The sequence below is a fragment of the Pagrus pagrus genome, assembly GCF_965226575.1.
Source record: "Pagrus pagrus genome assembly, chromosome: 10".
NCBI lineage: Eukaryota > Metazoa > Chordata > Actinopteri > Spariformes > Sparidae > Pagrus > Pagrus pagrus.
The window spans coordinates 19,785,249-19,803,052 of record NC_140194.1 but is presented as its reverse complement, the minus strand read 5'-3'; the positions used below and the strand labels follow the sequence as shown (position 1 = coordinate 19,803,052).

Genomic DNA, 17,804 nt, shown 5'->3' with positions numbered 1-17,804 from the left:
TGTGCTTCTTCTCCAAACAAGCTGCTTGGCCTGACGGTGATACTGCATGAAGTCGATGGACATTTCCAGATGTTTTAAAACATTTGGTGAGGGATTTTATCCACAGAGTACATGGATACTTATACTAATAGATGATCAAACCCCAGAGCCTGCCAGTCTCTTATCCAATTAAAACTTATTTTCTTTTGTTGACACAATGTGAATATTTAATTTTCTTGTGTCTCTTTGTGAGAAAAATAAACTAACAGGCAGAATTTGTCAGTTGTCCATGAAAGTTGGTAATCTTGTAAACATTTTTTACAGATTTTTTTCATTTGCACTTACTTTGTGCCGAACTGCAGTGCAACGACTTCCATTGGGATAGATAACAGTTCTATTTTATCTTAAGTTATAGTCGTTAAAGGACCTATTTGTAAGAAAAGTTGATTTTTGAGTCTCATTCCCGAATCGTCAAAAAATGACACTCCGGGTTTCACAACTCATCAAACACTGATGCTTTAAGATTGTAGGACGGGTCACCCAGCTGCCATCTTAAATCGTACGTTTTTGACAAATTGGGAGTGAGTTTGCGCTGTAACCTGTGTAAACCTTGCTACAGTGCTGGTTACACAAAATAAAGTATCTGTCAATTATAATGATGAAAAGTGCTCATTATTACTTTCTGAAGGCCAAGCCATCATATTTCTTGTTTTGTCAAATCAACATTCTGACACTTATTTTACACATTAAAGGGTGTTTACAGCTCTTGGGGAGCACTACTGCATAAAAAGTAGCATAAAGCCTTTTGTTGGTCCAGAGGAAGCTGCATGTAATCTGATAAATTGTCCCCAGTGATGTCACTCAGTGGCTAAGTTGCATTGTGGGTAATGTAGGTAGCAGGTTTAGCAGATCTGCTCTATCGATTTTAATAATTTGTTTTTAAACTGTCCATAGTGAGTCCAGCAGTGTTATAGGAGTGCATAGCACCCTAGTGGACTGCTTTTCAAAACTTTGCGCCTACATTGCCCATGATGCAATTTAGCCACTGAGAGGCCAACACTGGAGGCAATTTGTCAGATTACATGCAGCTTCTTCTGGAGCCACAAGATTTTATATTACTTTTTCACATATGCAGTAATACTCCCCAAGACCTGTAAACATACTTCAACGTGTAAAATTGGTGGTGTTACCCTTTAAACCTATCTCTGTAACTTGTTTCATGTTTTCGTCTACAAAGTCGGTAACGGCATGGAGCCCATTCTGTATTTTAAGACATGTTAATTTCACACACCTTCTTTAAACCAGACTGACCGAGCCTCACAGGGCGTCTTCTCTTTAATTCAAAACATCAGTGGGATCATTTGCAGTCTCCAGCAGCACCAGGGTGGCATGAAGTGCAGGGAAACCATTCATCAAGCAGCTAAAGCAGACATTACTCAACCTGTGCTCATAATCTATGAAGTGTTGCTTCTAGTGATATGTAGAACAAGCTGGTAATGGGCAACCACCCCTGAAGAACAAACTAGTTCCTGCTGTGTAATAACTACCATAGTTGAGTGACAACAGGTGCTCTACCACTTAGTTTCCAACCTGCCCGTCTGCTGCTCGCTAACCATCGAGCTCGACAGCACAGAGCTGATACAATATGTAAAGCAAATATGTGTATTAAAGCACTTTACTGTCATTTATTTTCACTATCGTCATGATGCGATTAGGGAATGACCCACAGTCGGCACACGCTATGAGATGAAAGCTTACAGTGTGTTTTCATGCGGACATGGTTTCTGTTTTTAGCCTCAAACAAACTGACTCAGCCTGTGATGAGGGATTCTGTAGGAGGTGCATCAGAGTGTTACTTCTGTGTTTTCTTTGTCTATGCTCGGTGAGGGTTTCCCTCAGCATGGAGAGGCTGTCAGCAGATGATTCCATCTTTAAAGCAGCCTGTCACAACGTGAAATCCACTGTGCAGCAGAGATTTTACACTTGGAATAAACATGGAATAGAAAATGTTGCCTTGTTGTCTGGGGGTTGTCTGAATACTAATGCCTGTGATAAGTCATTGTCTTCATCAGCAACACATTCTAGATACCAATTATTTTCATTCGAATTGTGATGTCTGTTTATAAAAAATAATAATGTTGCATTCACTTTGTCTGCAACCTAAGCATTTGTTGGCGAAAAGAGTATAAATGAAGCAAATGTGCTTCTCTTCTTCCCTTGATTGTTGGTTTTGCCACTTGCAGGCTAAGGTTGTTATCCAAATGTCTGACCACATTATGAGAAGTATTTCATACAGAGATAGAGCGTTTGGTAAGGAGTAAGATCATTTTTGTAACCAGAATCCCAAATCTTACTCACAGAGAATTCTTAATCTGAAGTCTTGTGAGAGGTGAGTTGTTTCAGGAAGACGACTGTGGAAACGTGAGTCACAGTTGGAGAGAGGAGTCTGAAGTATACCAAAAGGAAATGTCAGCAAGAATCAATTTCGTTGAGTCATGGCTAAATATTTTGCTGATTTCGACCATCAATTATTGGTCACGTTGCAGCCACTGGTACTGTAGCTCAGGCTATCTACTGGTGCAGTTTAAAAAGTTCAGGTATATATTGGAAATCAGTTACTTCCCAAAATACATAAACAGAGGGCCAAGGTTTAAAAAATACTGGAATTCCCCTTTAAATGGGATGTTTGAATATAAAAACAAACCAAATCCTGTTGAACTGCTTAGTTTTGTGACTGAACTCTGACTTCTACACATTTAGTACTTAACCACTTGTGAGGACCCTCACTGACATTATGTAATCACCCTGATCTTATGCTGTGTTCATGTCATACCGGTGTTATCGTAATTATGAGTTTCCAACATCAACTAGGAAAGTCAGAATTTTTCAAAAGCTTTGATATACCTGAAGTGGCGCTTAATGATATGGTCTTAAACCCAAGCTCAATATCAGCTGAAGTCTATTGTGCAATGTAATTAAAACCCTAATAAGATGGACATACTGTAGTGTTATTTTGAGAATGGACAGTATTTAAACCCCCACACAGTACAACTACATGTCTAACTACAGCCCTTAACCTAACTCCAACTCTAACCACAGTCCTAAAAGCAGTTTAGCCCTCATACACAGACTGACTCTGCAGTCACAAACGTCTCTCTCTCATAAATGTGGAGTTGAGCTCAGAGATAGACGATTACTGAGCTGAACAGTCAGAGCAGCAGCCTCTCAGTGACTCATCCAGCAGAACAACTCTGTGTGTCTCAAGCACAAGAAAAGTTGAAAAAGTGAATCATCTGTAAGCTCTGGTTATCATTTTCTCCTGATGTGTTACAGGGAGAGTGAGCTCACTTTGACCCAGTCTTCTTTTGTAATCTTTATTGATGCCAATCAGCCAATCAGATTTCAGATTTCCTCAATATTTATGTTTGTTCTAGCTATGTTTTCCAACAACGATTCTCATGTTAGCTTGATTTATTTTCCATGATTTATTTTTTTTAGGACACACAGATCAATACATTAAAGCTGCTGATATTCTATATTTTTCTTACTGTCAACAAATCCCATAAAAAGACAAAAACCAGCAATGTGTTACTGCGCCTCTCAATACTTTCAGTGGCACTCAAAGTTCGTGCACACCTAACATTTTATTGACAGCTGTGCAGGGTCACACCCTCTTTACTGCGTACCTTGTTTAAAAATATTGCTTCAACATGACTGCCTTGATATGACAATTTAGTCTTTTGTTCCATTAAAACGTGTGATTGAATTTACTCACAGTAATATAACAGTATCTCCCTCTAATCTACGGAGAGAACAGAGAAATGAATCGACTTCCAAGCCTGGTACAAAAACATTTTGAAATTTTTCAGTCGCATTTTTACCCAACAAAACAACAGAAAGGACATCTCGTCTGTTGCCCAGTTTACTGACAGCCACCAGCAGATGAAAACGAGTGGTGCTTCATCTCCACAGGATCCCTGTCTGGGATAATAGAGCCGCTGTCGTCTGACCCTCTCCTGGCCCCGCATGTAAATATTTGTCATTCCCTGCGAGCTGAAGTGCACCGCTTCCCCTCCTTTGGAAAACAAGCCTATTATTATCATCTTTTTTTCCCCTCCCGCAGTGAGGGGAACGTTTTGTGGCTTGATGGAAGTGTAAATCAAGATGGCTTCATCCTTATGTAACTGTGGAAAATGGTTTGAAATAGCCACATTGGGTCAGATATGAAAAGAATTTTGCATATTGTTGCATATCTTCGACGGTTGTTTGTTCGTAAATTTCCTGCCTCACAGTGTCACTTTGTAGCTGATAAACATTATAGAAATATATGCTAATCAAATCTGAATATTTTCTCTGTTTCCGTGTCATCTCGTTTGAAAAATGTGCAGGTTAATTGGGTGAAATGAAGGAGAATGATGCCAATTAAGGATCAAGAGCTCTTCCCATCTCCGGTGGCAGTGACTCTCTGAGCTCATTGTGGCTAATTTGACTCACTTAGTTTGAGTCACTGTTTTTCACCACTGTGTGATTAATATCTAACAAGAGATGAACTGGAGTGGTTTTAAAGAGGTTTTTGAATGTGAGCATATAAAAAAAAAGAAGCACGGTTCAGTATTTTATTTGCAAGGAACATTTAGGAGAAATTAATTCCTTTAATCGCAGAGATTTAAACCAAAACTCATATCTCATCTAGTTTCAGAAGTCACGATGATCACTACGAGGCCATTTACCCCACTTAGCAGAACAAGCTCCATGTTAATGATTACCACGCTGTGTGACACTGTGCAGTTATTTATTCTAGTCTACATTTACAGCTAATTACATCTTCATCCTTTTTCAAATTGAGGGAGATTTATTTGCTGGAGAGAGTTTTGGATTGCTCGCTCCGTGGCCGACAGATTTGAATACTTCTGCCTCGTTATTCCACCTCCTCACCTGACAGGTGATTGACTGAATCTACATCTTATATATACAAATATAGTGTGGAGATTTGAGCTCCATGCTTTATATTTTACTCCAACATTTGTGCTCTGTGTTTCAGAACCAATTGTGCTGAGACAAGATCATTTGATGAAAGATTTTAACTTAAAGTAAATCTCAAATTACGGTAGATGACCATAAAAAGGTATTGTTCTATGCACATTTATTTGAAATCCCAAAAAATATATAAATATATTTGATATATCTATGGTGCATGTACATGTACTGGAAGACAAATAGCCTCTGTGTCGTGTTCAAAGCATTGTCATGTAAATACAAAACTCTTATTACATATAGCCCCAACACAGGTAGGTCCATCCCTTATTACCACTTATAACTTGAAAGCACCATGTCAGTCTACAGCCAAATCTGAACCCGGACATTATTTCTACATTTTGTGTTCAAACCTAACCTAGCCTGTCGGGTTCAGTATCCATGCTTTATACTATATAGTAATTTCTTCCTGTTTTCTCCGTTTTCTTCTTTTTCTCATCGTAAAACTGGCATCCTAAGAGGAGCAGTTTATGCTAATGTCTGGTAGGTCAGCTGTGTTAATGTGCCCTAGCTTTTAATGAGACCTTTTTCTGACCTTAACAAAAGTCCACATTGATTTTCTTCAGTAAACGGCTGCCTTCTATATGGTTTGATACTGGATTAGACATAATTGGTGTTGTGGCTTTTCTAATGATTGAGTCCCGTGCGACCAGCTCTGGCTAAAAGCTGAAACCCAATACCTTCCTGGAGGATGTTATGTAATGACGTTGGCTGCGGCTGGTCAATGACAAATCTTTGTTTTGAGTGTACACACAACCACAATGCCTCTCTTGAACCAGATCAACCAATATTCAATCCCAGTGCAATATCTGTCTCCAGTGAGCTGCCATTTCCTACAAACTGCAGACAATACCCAGAGAGCCAGGAGGAAAATAACAAGCTTCATTAGAGACCTGTTCCATGTGTTGACTCTCAGCAGAGGTGGCTGTTGTAGCCATCGACCTGTCTACTTTTCAGGAGCTTTGACTCGCTGGGTGCAGGACTCTGGTTTGCTCCCTTAAGCCTGCGTTCATTAGAGTTGGTGCTGGGAGAGATTGAAGTGGGGAGGAGTGTTTGCTCGATGGAGCCTGTTGTTAAAGCGTCTCCACGCTGAGGAAAAATGACCGGTTAAATGAACAAGTGTGGAAACCGGCAGTTATCGGTGGATAATTGAACTCGAGCACACATCATTGATTTTAGAATGGTGCTGTTTTAGTGCGGCAGTTTCTGATGGCCTTTGGAATAACGTTAGGTTACTATTACTACAACAGACAAACTCGAGGTTTAATCTATTCCTTACTCTTGATTTTGGTAGTCGATTACAAAGACATCACAATTATTACTCTTCAGTTTAAGAATATGTCTTTGCAGATTTTTTACTGTACTAAACCTACACTATGACCTAAAGTTTCTAATAAAAAAAAGAAGGGAATACTTGGAAAAAGGAGGAGGAGGAGAACAAGGGTGGCACAGCCAAGTGAAATGATCTATCATTATCCCAACAACCAGTTTGAATTTATGAGTAACCATTTCCTTCATTTTCTACTGATTAAGCGTGTTGTTTCTTGTGGAGGAGGCAAAGATGATTACGGTTTTCTCATATAAATCAGGCCAGGCTTTAGTCAGCAGGCCAGTCAGCACAAATGACTTCCCGGATCTTAGACAGTACTGTTCTCATGAAAAGTATCTATGTGATACTGTTGATGAGGACAGTACTTTTGCATAAATGTGGTTCTGTTTGTGCAATAATTTGTACTTTCATTTTTATATCAATAATAAGCAGCTGCTATGAAACCAAACAGTCAATTATATGTTGATTTCCTATTGGCAGATCAATTCAGAAGCAGGAAATGTAATTTTCCAATCAGTCGAGGTCAAGTGAACTTTTCCAGTCTACTGACCGCTCAAAGCACCCGTTCACACACACATTCATACACTGATGGCAGAAGCTGCCATGCAAGGTGCCAACCTGCTCATCAGGACCAATTTGGAATTTCAACTTTAATTTGTAGTAGTAATAATAATAGGTACCTAACGTAAACAAACTGAACAGACAGTGATAAGTTCTGTGTTGTATAGTCCATCAAAATCCAATCAATTCTAGGTCTCCAACCAGGTCATCATTGAAAGCACGTGCAAACTCAGTCAGTGCTGATTTGTTTTAAGGATTTTAATGTTGTGTGTGCCATTAAAATAAAAGTTTAATTCAATATTTCTTTCTTGAACTACTAAACTACCTCTGACTAGCTTTATGTTCATTTCTCCAACAGTACCCGCATGCAGTCTCTCCAGGTCGACTCCGTCCAGCGCTGGATGGAGGACCTCCGCCACATGACCGAGGTCGAGTGTATGTGTGTCCTCCAGGCCAAACCCATCGGGGTGGAGGAGGACGCCCAACAGGGAGAGCTGATTGTAGCCGCGGGGGTCGGCGCAGGGGACCACGTGGCCAGGAACAACCTGCAGACACTCCTCCGCCGAGCGCTGGTGGTCAGCACGGAGCTCGGCAAGATGTTCCAGCGTCTGGAGAAAGGACGCTGGCAGAGGGTCCACAGCACCGCCGTGAGGGCCAACTGCCACGTGCGTTCACTGGTGCACGAGTACAGCGCTGCCCGAAGCACACCACCCGAGATGCAGAAGGTGACTGTTGATTTTGGACTTCAGTTTGATGCCTTTACAAGTTTTTGAACCATCAGAATTGAGCTTAAGTAGAATTGAGCTTAAGTTCTGAACTCAGGCACAGAGACTTCCCGACACACCAATTTTTTATGCTGTCACATAAAAGAAGCGTAATTATAGAATGAGATCCATTTATATTTTCCATGGGCTTATCAGTCTAACAAGAGAGTCCAAATGCTATCAAGTGAGTGCAGAGTCACGGCTGGATTAAATGTGAATTATCTTAACTTTTGAAGTTTGGGTATATGACAACGTACCACTATATTCAAGCATTTAATGTGGATTATTCCTCTCAGTTAAATGGAGAAGGATTTTCTGTAAGGATATTTGATACAAAGCCATTTATTTTCTGTGTTTTATTGAAGATGTATGTGTTTCTTCTTTCCTTCGGTTGCAGTATGAGAAATCCTTGCTGGAAAAGTGTATGGAGCTGACCAATATTACAGAGAGGTAAAGCTCTTCAAGCTAATAGACAATCATAAGGAACAATAATAAAAAGTAGGTTCATGTGGAACACAATCCAAAATGACGTTGTACCCACAGGTGCCTTCACACAGACGATGAGTTCTTCCTGAAGTCCATGAGAGAGGCCATCCACGAGATCCTCACAGACGTCAGTGACTCCTTCAGCAACATGATCGACATGGCTTTAGCCAATGAGATCCGGGTAAGCAACCCCCTAGCTCTGAGATATTCACATGATATATTCCTCCTCATGTTCCATCAGGTGTTGAAACTGAGGCTGTCAGTACGCATTTGTTTAATCTTTTAAAAGTCGTGGTTGAGGTTTGGGGTTAGTCTACACAATGAATGGAAGGCAATGTAAAGTCCTAACAAGGATAGCTGCGCAAACCTGTGAGTTTGTGTGCGTGTGTCTGCCGTTGAATCCATTGAGATACTGTTACCCATTTACTTACTGTACTATACTTAGTGTATAATAGATTTAATGGAAATGTAAACATGCAGGACTAGACTGCATCATCTTTGAGCGAGACAGAGTTAATGGATGCCGCACTTATCTCTATTTATAGGTTTTAATAGCTTAATGTTGCACACGGGACTTGTGTTTGTGGTCCACAGTCTGATGAAGCTGAGCATTTAAGTTAGTCTATTGACATTAAAGCAAAAAAAGAAAGTGTTCAACACTTGGTTTAAAAGCACAACCTTGGGCTGTCATTGAAATGTCATATGCAGTAGGGTGTGAAAATGTTTTAATTTCATTTTCTTTTCTTTTTTAAACTTTTGTGTTACTTTTAAGAGGATTGCAGAAACATCCTGCAAGAGATGTCTTAAGAAGTCACTTTAAAGACACTTAGATATAATTCGACAGCAACAGCTACTGACAATGTGAACTGCATTTCTGGATCTGTACACTGGAAAAAATGCAACTTCAAAAATAAGAAAAAAAAAAGATATGAATACATACTGTTTTTTTGTGTTTTTTTTTTTTGCTTGTCAGCAGTAAAAAACTGCCAATAGAACAAGTAAACATTGGTTAAAAGGTGATTGTATCTTATATTAAGTGATGTTATGTAATGAGATTTTTCTTTTTTTAGAAATTAGACGTGTATACTTTGTCAGATTTTGAGTTTTTTGCAGTGTTAACTTATAGAAAGTTTGATCCTTGCAGGTCCTCATTAAACAGATTGACTCATCGGACAACATTCACACCATCGGCAGTGCCATCAGCAACCTGCTGTCCCTCACCCAGGACGGACCTCAGCTCTGCAGCATCATTGCCAAGGTACTGTGGACTCCTTGATCCTTTACTGTAACACCACCTTGATCATTAGTTTGGAGCGTCATTTCAAAACTGGGGCAACAAACACTCATCAAAATGTATCCGTAAGTGCATCACCACTGACGCAAAAACCGGTCAGGTCCGATCTTGACGTCAGTGACAAGTCAGCAGCATGATGTATTATGATCCTATGTGTGCGATTTTCACATGGCCCTCCCACCCAGGCTTTGGTAGAGGCAACTTCATTTGATACTACATCCCCACTGCTCACTTCATCCTCGCCATAGCTGCAGCTATCTCTTGATACAAGACTCTAAAAAGCTATTTCCCTGTGAGATAAGACAAGACAGACCAGACAGCAAGTCTCAACTGGACATTAGTTAGCCGACTGCTTCCAGGATGCTCTTGATAAGACTCTTCCTGATGGCCCACACACACACAGAGTAACACACACACCTCCTTTACTGCCAGCTTGTCAGATCAATACTGTCAGCTCCCATTAGGAGTGAGCATTGATCACAAATGCAGTTTGCTCAGGCATCTTTACCTTTCAATCCGCTCCACCTTACTTAACTCCCTCTGCAGCGCCGCGGGCCGAGCCCTCAGAGAGGTGTCTGAAGGAAACCTGCCTGCCAATGACTGTTAATGAATACCCAATACAAAACATCCTCCACCTGCCATCTGAATTAATTAGCTCTCACCAGTCTGTCTGTCACACTCTCACATGTACACCCTTTACAGTATCTGCTGGCTCATATCCGAGCTCTTCTCTCATTATCATTTTCCGCAGCCTGCTGGTTTTACTCATGCACTTGTTGTTTTCAATAACTGCAATTAGCCGTTGAAATATTTGGCTGGGAACCTGCTGTTTCCGTCCTCTCCATCTCTTTACAAGCGTTGCTGTTGATAGACAGTGTTAAGTGAGCTGTGTATGGAGAAGTGGGGTATGTTAAATGTGTGGAAGTGAAGCCGACAGCATGATAAATAGAGATGAATCATTGTGTTTAAATCCAGACCAGGGTTAAATAGATTGGTACATTTTTATCTTTTTGGTTTCATTCTGCTGGAAGCCGCAGATGGGGAGGGTTTAAAATAGTGTTGAGCAGCCTAATGGACACCAGACAGTTTAAGGCGGTGGCAGCTCCTCAGGGACAATGAGAGTACTGTGGGAAAATTAGGTATTAATTTGTGGCTCACATCAATCTAGCTTGCGTGATGATAATAGCAGATCCATTAGCTCAATTTGCTTGTTATTTGTTTGTGAATACATCAGCTCCCATGACAGGGTTGTTTTTCAGTCACAGTCATCCCTTGGGTTTGGTCGGTGAACTAAAAGACGCTACAAACTAAAGAAGTGTTAATATGATAATATGACTAATAATATTGTCATCATATAAAGATTATATAGCAAACATGTTAGCAAACCTGCTAGCATATCAGTTGGAGTCACATGTTCTCACTCCCAACTCATCAAATTCGTCAGCTTGGTCAGCGGCCTTAAGCTTCAAACTATGCTGCTCTGCTTACCGCTCTAGCATGTTCAAGTCAGCAATAATATGTAATATGCAACATCTGGTTAGACTTTCAAAGTAAAGTTTGCTGACGAATAGTTCACATATTATGACATATGATCTTGGACTGTTACTAATACTCCCAAATGGCTGTGGTTTTGATAAGCTTAGACTCCAAGACTACCCAGTTATATTAAGGCTCCAAAACTACTTGGTTAGGTTTAGTCAAAACTGAGAACAGGCTGGTTTCTGGCCACTCGATAAATGTATGTCCAGAATTCACTCTGTTTTTAGCCCGTTTTGGTCTCCAAAAACTCCGCCTGCTGCTGGCAACAGCAATAATAGGAGCTCTGAACCAAAAGTGTAAAACAATGAGCTGAAATACGCTTAAAAACGTCTTAGTATTGAGGGAAACTGCAGAGTCGAGTGATAATTCTCTTTGGGTTTGTCATTATACGTGACTCATTTCACATACAAGTAGTAATTTGATCAGTTGTTAATATGAAAATATTGATTACAGCAGCTTCAAATAAACTAAATGAAATTTAAACTGATTATGGCAGGGCTGAGAGTATCTATTGCTCTATCTGAAACTTTCGGTGGGAGCTAAATAAATCATATACTTTAAAATGTACGTTTAATTAACTTGTGGATGAGTTTGTTATTTGTTTGCATATATTAAATTCAATGTATGCATGGCAATGAAAGGAGCAGCTCTTGTTTTTCTTGTTCTAAGAGAACTACAAGCATATTTAGTGTTTAACTCCCTTGTGCCTCATAATGGATATGTGGTTTATACTATAACAGGTTGTGGCTCCTTAAAGCACTTCTCTGCATTTGAGAATCAGACTCTGACTAATCACATAATCGTGACTGATTTGTCACGACTGAATGAACAGCGCCCATCCACCGAGCAGGTCAGAACAAATCGCACAAATTATTGTCAAACACCAAACGTATGTGCCTTTATCTGATGACCCACTCATAATGATAGAACAAACAAAATAAATGTTTTACGTATTTATCCAAAAAAGCTTTTTAATACTTGCTCCATAATCCACCAAAACAAGTCAAGCGTCGTGTCCTTTTCTCTAATGTCACAGGGATGAATCATATATATACAAACACATTCTTTCATTTTTATTTTTAACTGATCCGCATGTTTGGGAGGAAACAGAAGCCAGTGAGAACGTGCAAACTCCACACAGAGGAGACTAGATCAGAGATTTCTTAACAGTAAGATGTTTTATGACAGCGCTGACAGCGTTTAACACTGATCCATGTGCCACCTCATCAATCAACCAGCAGCTGGAGTATAAGAGAGCGACCGTGTCATGATGTACAAGTGAGTTTGCTGTCTCAGTGTTTACCTACTGTCATGATGGATGCTGATCTGAATGTGTCCATGTTGGCAGGCTCCTCATGTGTGTGTCCTTGCTCTCCTAACACTGAAGGCTTCAGACTGCAGGGTGTGAGAGCATGATGTGGCAACAACTCAGGCAGGGTGCCATCAAAACTATTTGGGTAGAGAGGGCAGAGAGATGTTCAAGATGTTACATTGATGTCTATTGAGATCAGACCGCACAAGGGCAAGGGACAATATAAGAAGTAAATTCTGTAGATGAGAGCTAAACTGCCGGCGTCCTCTTTAAACTCAAGATACTGCAGACGCTGTGTGTGCAACTACAACAGACCAGTACACAGAGTTCACATTCAGAAAACTATGAGATGGAAAGAAATTACACGCTGTGTCAGCCTGTATATGCAAACACACAGATAGAGAGGCATTTATAGATGACTAGTCAAGTTTCACATGATTTTGTTAGTGCAGCAAGTACCACAATGCGTGAGTGTGAGAACAAATGCGTTCTACAGGCTCCATTGAAGGAATGAGGATGAAGTCAGTGGAAAGAAACGAACTGCAAGCCGTTTGATGGGGAAGGGAAAGAAACAACTGACGAGCCCAACGATCTGTGAAAAGGAAAAGCAGGAGAGAACTGTAGAGATGAAGCAAACAGAAAGGTGTTTCTACTACAAACTGACGATTATCTGAATAAAACTGCTTTTTGTACGTGAAGGTTTTCAAAGTGGGAGCCGGTCCATGTCAGGCGGCTCCAAACAGTTTTAAGGGGGATTCAGTGAATAGAAGTGAATAAATATTACATTAGTTATTACATTTGTTATCAAAAGGAGATCATACAGCATAAATCTGTGTGGTTTGATAAAATAAATAGTTCAGAGGTTCAGGTTTTTTCTACTTTCCCAGTGTTAGAAACTATTAAATGCATAAAATTATTATTGGCTATCTAACCTCAATTGATGAGTGTCAATGGGATCAAATAACATAATCATGATCCCATAGGCATCCAGAAGTTGAGTGAAATGAAGCATGAAACTAAGGAGGATGATGGGGTGCCTTGTCCCCAGCTTTGTCTGATATGAGGGCCCCTGGGGGGTCTCACTAAAAACCTGGTATTTCACCTGGATGGCAGCAGCCGTTTTGTTGGTTACATGAGAAGTTTTCTGTCGGAAAGTCTTTAGGTAGTTTGGTGATATGGTATAAAGATGGACAAAGGCTATTTTCACAGCAAGTTGTGTTGGCTAAATGGACCTTGAACATCACTTAAATGCGGGTGATGACAGTTTGTGTCCTGTGTGTGGGTCCTACACACAGGACACAGGACTACTCGGTTAGGTTTGGGAAAAGATCATCGTTTGGATCAAAATAATAAGTCAACGTTTACTGTTGATTTCACACGGGACACCAACAGCAGTGATTACAACAATAATCATCAACAACAAGAGACAAAAGCATGCAGGAGTAGATATACATCTATGCAAACGTATGTAGTGTTTTGTTACTTTGTAAGTTAAATTATATCATATTATACTTTTTTTTTTCCATTTTTTAAGTGATAACATATGATTGAATGAACTAAAGCTCTGAAGTGACTTGGACCAGTCAGAGATTCTCCACAGACTCATTTTAGAAACCAAAATCAACATTTGCGTCACAATAAACAACAGGATCAACAGCCTCTTCATCACTACCCAAACACAGCTTGAATGAGCCTGCAAGCCTCTCTGGAGTTTCAAAAGGTTTACTGATAACTGTCTGACGGTGTGCCGGCAGTTCTTCCAGGTAAGGCGGAACAATATTGCGTAGGCAGCGAACAGGGAAGAGCGGTCAGGTTGGAGGGCAGGATGATTATTCACTCGAAAGCCCCAGCATGGCCTTTGCAGCAGCATATGCAGCATGCCAGCCCAGTATAATGGCCTTATTAGGATAATGGTGGTAGTTACAGGCTTCGTCTTCCTCCAGGTAATTCTATCTATCTGCACGCTGCATAGAATTCAATACCTGCAAGTGTTTTTTGTCAGTCGGCTGCTGTAGTGTAGACACGGAGCCAATACAGGAGCTGTTTTTGTTTGTTTACACAAAGCATAATCCAACAGAGAAAATTCAGCTATTATGGCGAGTGAATCATCTTTGTTTCTGCTCAGTGTTTTCCATTCATGAAATATGTATATTCTGGCTGTTTTTATCTGACATGATAGATTGTGTGAGCCATTTGATAGGCTGTGTGTTTGGCAGGCTCGCTGAGTACAGCTGGCCAAATCCATCGGTCATTTCAGGTCTCCTGGACTCCTCAAAACCAGCCGGCTGCTATTGGCTCAAATCTGCAGGACCTGTTGGCTCCGTCAGTGCAGTCTAGAAAGGAGCAATTTGATCCATCATTTTGCACAATCATGTGTGCTTCAAGACAAGAGCTGACTATGACTTGTGGTGTATAATTTGGTGGTATGAGGCCTGTGAAAGTCTCAAAAGAGCTTCACTCTTGCTGACAGTAGTTTTCTAAATCCTAACCAGCTTTTGTTCTGCATTTACTTGTGATGCGGAAATCCTACGAGACAAATCACTGATAACCACACATTTAGCTTCACACTGTCCTTAGAAATACAGATGAATCTTGTATCTTGCCAAAACTTTGAAACATACATATAAATGCAGTTTTTGTAATAATCTTTTAAAAACATGTTTTTCTTGTTTCATGTGTTGTTTGTTTGTATTGTTTTTAGTAGAACATAAAGACTTCATATATAGATGGGTTTACTTGGTGTTAAGGGTTTTAACTTGGAAAATAATTGTACATTTTGCTGTCTGCTGCTGCTACAAAAATACCTTTAATGTCCCGTCTTGGTCGAGCTGAATAGAGAAAAACAAAACAAAGTAAAATAGGAAGAAAAAAAAACAAGTTGCAGAGCGTAAAATTAAAGCAATTTTAAGATAATTAGGGGAATTACAGTCCCAAATATAGTTCTATAGAAATTAAAGCCTTCTAGAGAAACTTCTTCTTCTTCTTCTTCTTCTTCTTCTTCTTCTTCTTCTTCTTCTTCTTGTGCCGATGAACAACGAGGAAAAAACAAAACAAACAAAAAAATAAGTTCTTATGTCTCCTTACCTTATCCTCATTCAATGCAATGACCACCGGCTCGGCCCGCGGCGCTGCGATGACCATTTTGTTTTATAAATTGTTCAACAATAACATGAAAACACGTTCTCGCAAACTGTGAACAATGAAGGATTTAGAAGCTTTAACTTATTTAAAGAAGCCAAGACAAACGGAGGATGATACTCAAAGTTATTTTTCTGTTGTGTGGGCTGAACTCATCTTGAAACGACTTTGTGTTGGTCCACAGGAAGGAGCTGTGGTGGCCCTGTTTAAGATCTGCAGGCAGGACCGCTTCAGAGATCTCTACGCTCACGCTCTGAGAACTGTGGCCTCCATCTGCTGCGTGGAGGAGGGCATCAACCAACTGGACAAGGTACATATCTCTGTCACACACACTTGATGCTAGAGCTTTTGGGCTTTTGCGTGTAGGACTTTTACGTTTTCTTAAGTTAAATGTGCACTGTGCAAATTTTTTTTACAAGCCCTTAAACAACCTTTGCAAGAGCTAACATGAGTTTTAGATGTGTTTTAAGGCCATATGTTCACATATTTAGATGTAAATATAAGAAACAGTCTTCTATTTTGAGTTTGAGTGTGAGGGATGTTGCCTGCTAACTCATGAATGAACTGTAAATCAGCAACAGTTGACCTTAAAGGCAAATCTGTAAATGTATTTCATGACAAGATTTAAAAGAAAACAAATAAAATGGGAAAATAAATGGCACATGTGCTCTAATCCAGATGTTCTTGTAACGGAAAAAGGAGTATGTGGATGTGTACATGACAGAGAGCAATGAGAAAGTGAGATGACATTCATCTTAAATTAGTCCAGTGCTTCCCGTAAAACACCTTGGCTCCCTTCAGTCCAGACAGAGCATGTTTACACTGATCAGCTGAACTTGTAGCTCAGACGGGCGGTTGTTCCTCTTCCCAGAAGCACAGTAAAGTCTGTCTCCTGTTGAACACATTCAGCCATGTTATGACTGCGAGAGTAGTTTATTTTCACAGGTGAATATGAGCCAACAATGGCAGCAGGAGGAGGTTTGGCTGCACACAAACAAAGTGTGTGATCATGGAGTAGAAGGATCAACAGTCAAACACACAGCATGTCATTTCAGCTGCGAGCGGTCTCTCCATCAAAACAATGAAAACAAAAAACGTTGTTTGTTGATGTTGTGAAGTAGAGGGGGATCTTCATTCTGAAACAACTGAAGGTTTATTCAGATGAAAATCTATCTGACGTAACTCAGGAAGAAATTCACAGATGAAGTGATGTTTGAAAGTTTTATTCACCTTATGTTGAGTCACCTTGAAGGAAAGGAGTCTGTCTTTAAACAAAGGGTTAAGCAGGAAAAAAATGACAATTGGGCAATGAAATCATCTATTCCCTTAACTTTTGACTGCAGTAGTCAAGTTCTCCAGCTTTCTATTCCCTTGATTAAATGTTCATGGATGAGTTCACAGAGTTCAGTTATGCCAGGGCAGCGGAGCCGGCATTAATTTCAGCTGTATAATTTTAGAGTAGGAGTCTGTGAGAAAATAAGCATCACATGGTGTATAGGTTAAGTATGTGTGTTTTTTTCTGATGACAGAATTGTACAGTATGTCCACACAAAGATGAGTCATGATTTACAGTGAGTGTCCGTGGTTTACAGAGATGAGATCATTATATGGAACCTCCTGACCGCTGCTGAGCTCACAGGTCAAACCTTTAGACCTGGATGACATCCCACTGTGTTTGCGTGTGTGCGTGAAGGAAAGAAGGTGACACAGCGAGAGAGAAAGCTAATGATACGTCCTTATTTGTTCGTCCTTGTTTGTTCTCTATCGAGAATTCAACCAAAATAAACAACAGACGCACCTGTGTCGAGCGAGCGTTTACAGAAAGACAAATATAACCTGATTCCGGCGAATAATGATGCCACAACGGTGTCTGTGTTCACATATAGAGCAGCTGGGACAGCATGAATCATCCAAGTGTGAAAACTCCTTAACGGGAACCAAAGTCCGCCCCAGATTAGCAGCCTCGTCCCCGAGGGAGAGGCTGTCAGGCAAGTCTACGCTACCAACCGCTCACCGGCGATCGCTCAGGCTTGAGAAACACAACTGTCACTGTTGAAGGGTGATTGGGAAAAGGGGCCTGTGTGCATGCGAGATGGACAAAGAAAAAGAAGATGACGGCAATATTGTGTCAGACTGAAAGTTAAAAGTTTGTCTACACAATCATGTTTTAATGAGAAAAGCTACACCAGGCCTGTTAAATGAAAAATGAGGGGGTCCAATCACGCCAGGGTGCCTTATTTCAGAAGAGGATTTAAGTGGTTACAAAACTATGAACATACTTTAATAGGGTCAGGAATCAGGGCTGAATCCTAAAACCTGGAAATAAGTTAGCATTATTCCACTTCTGGTTCCCTCGTCTTGAAGATT

General features: G+C 40.3%; 1 protein-coding gene across 4 annotated transcripts in view; it reads left to right on the top strand.

Annotated features, from left to right (window-relative positions):
* Positions 1-17,804, top strand: part of insc (INSC spindle orientation adaptor protein) — a 51,802-nt gene that overhangs the window by 24,346 nt on the left and 9,652 nt on the right. For all 4 annotated transcript variants that reach the window (XM_084364199.1, XM_084364196.1, XM_084364197.1 and 1 more), the window contains 5 exons: positions 7,263-7,629; positions 8,066-8,118; positions 8,212-8,335; positions 9,299-9,412; positions 15,622-15,747. In XM_084364199.1, coding sequence (XP_084220325.1) covers positions 7,270-7,629; positions 8,066-8,118; positions 8,212-8,335; positions 9,299-9,412; positions 15,622-15,747 — 777 coding nt within the window. In that variant the 5' untranslated portion in view covers positions 7,263-7,269. The remainder of the gene's footprint in view (positions 1-7,262; positions 7,630-8,065; positions 8,119-8,211; positions 8,336-9,298; positions 9,413-15,621; positions 15,748-17,804) is intronic.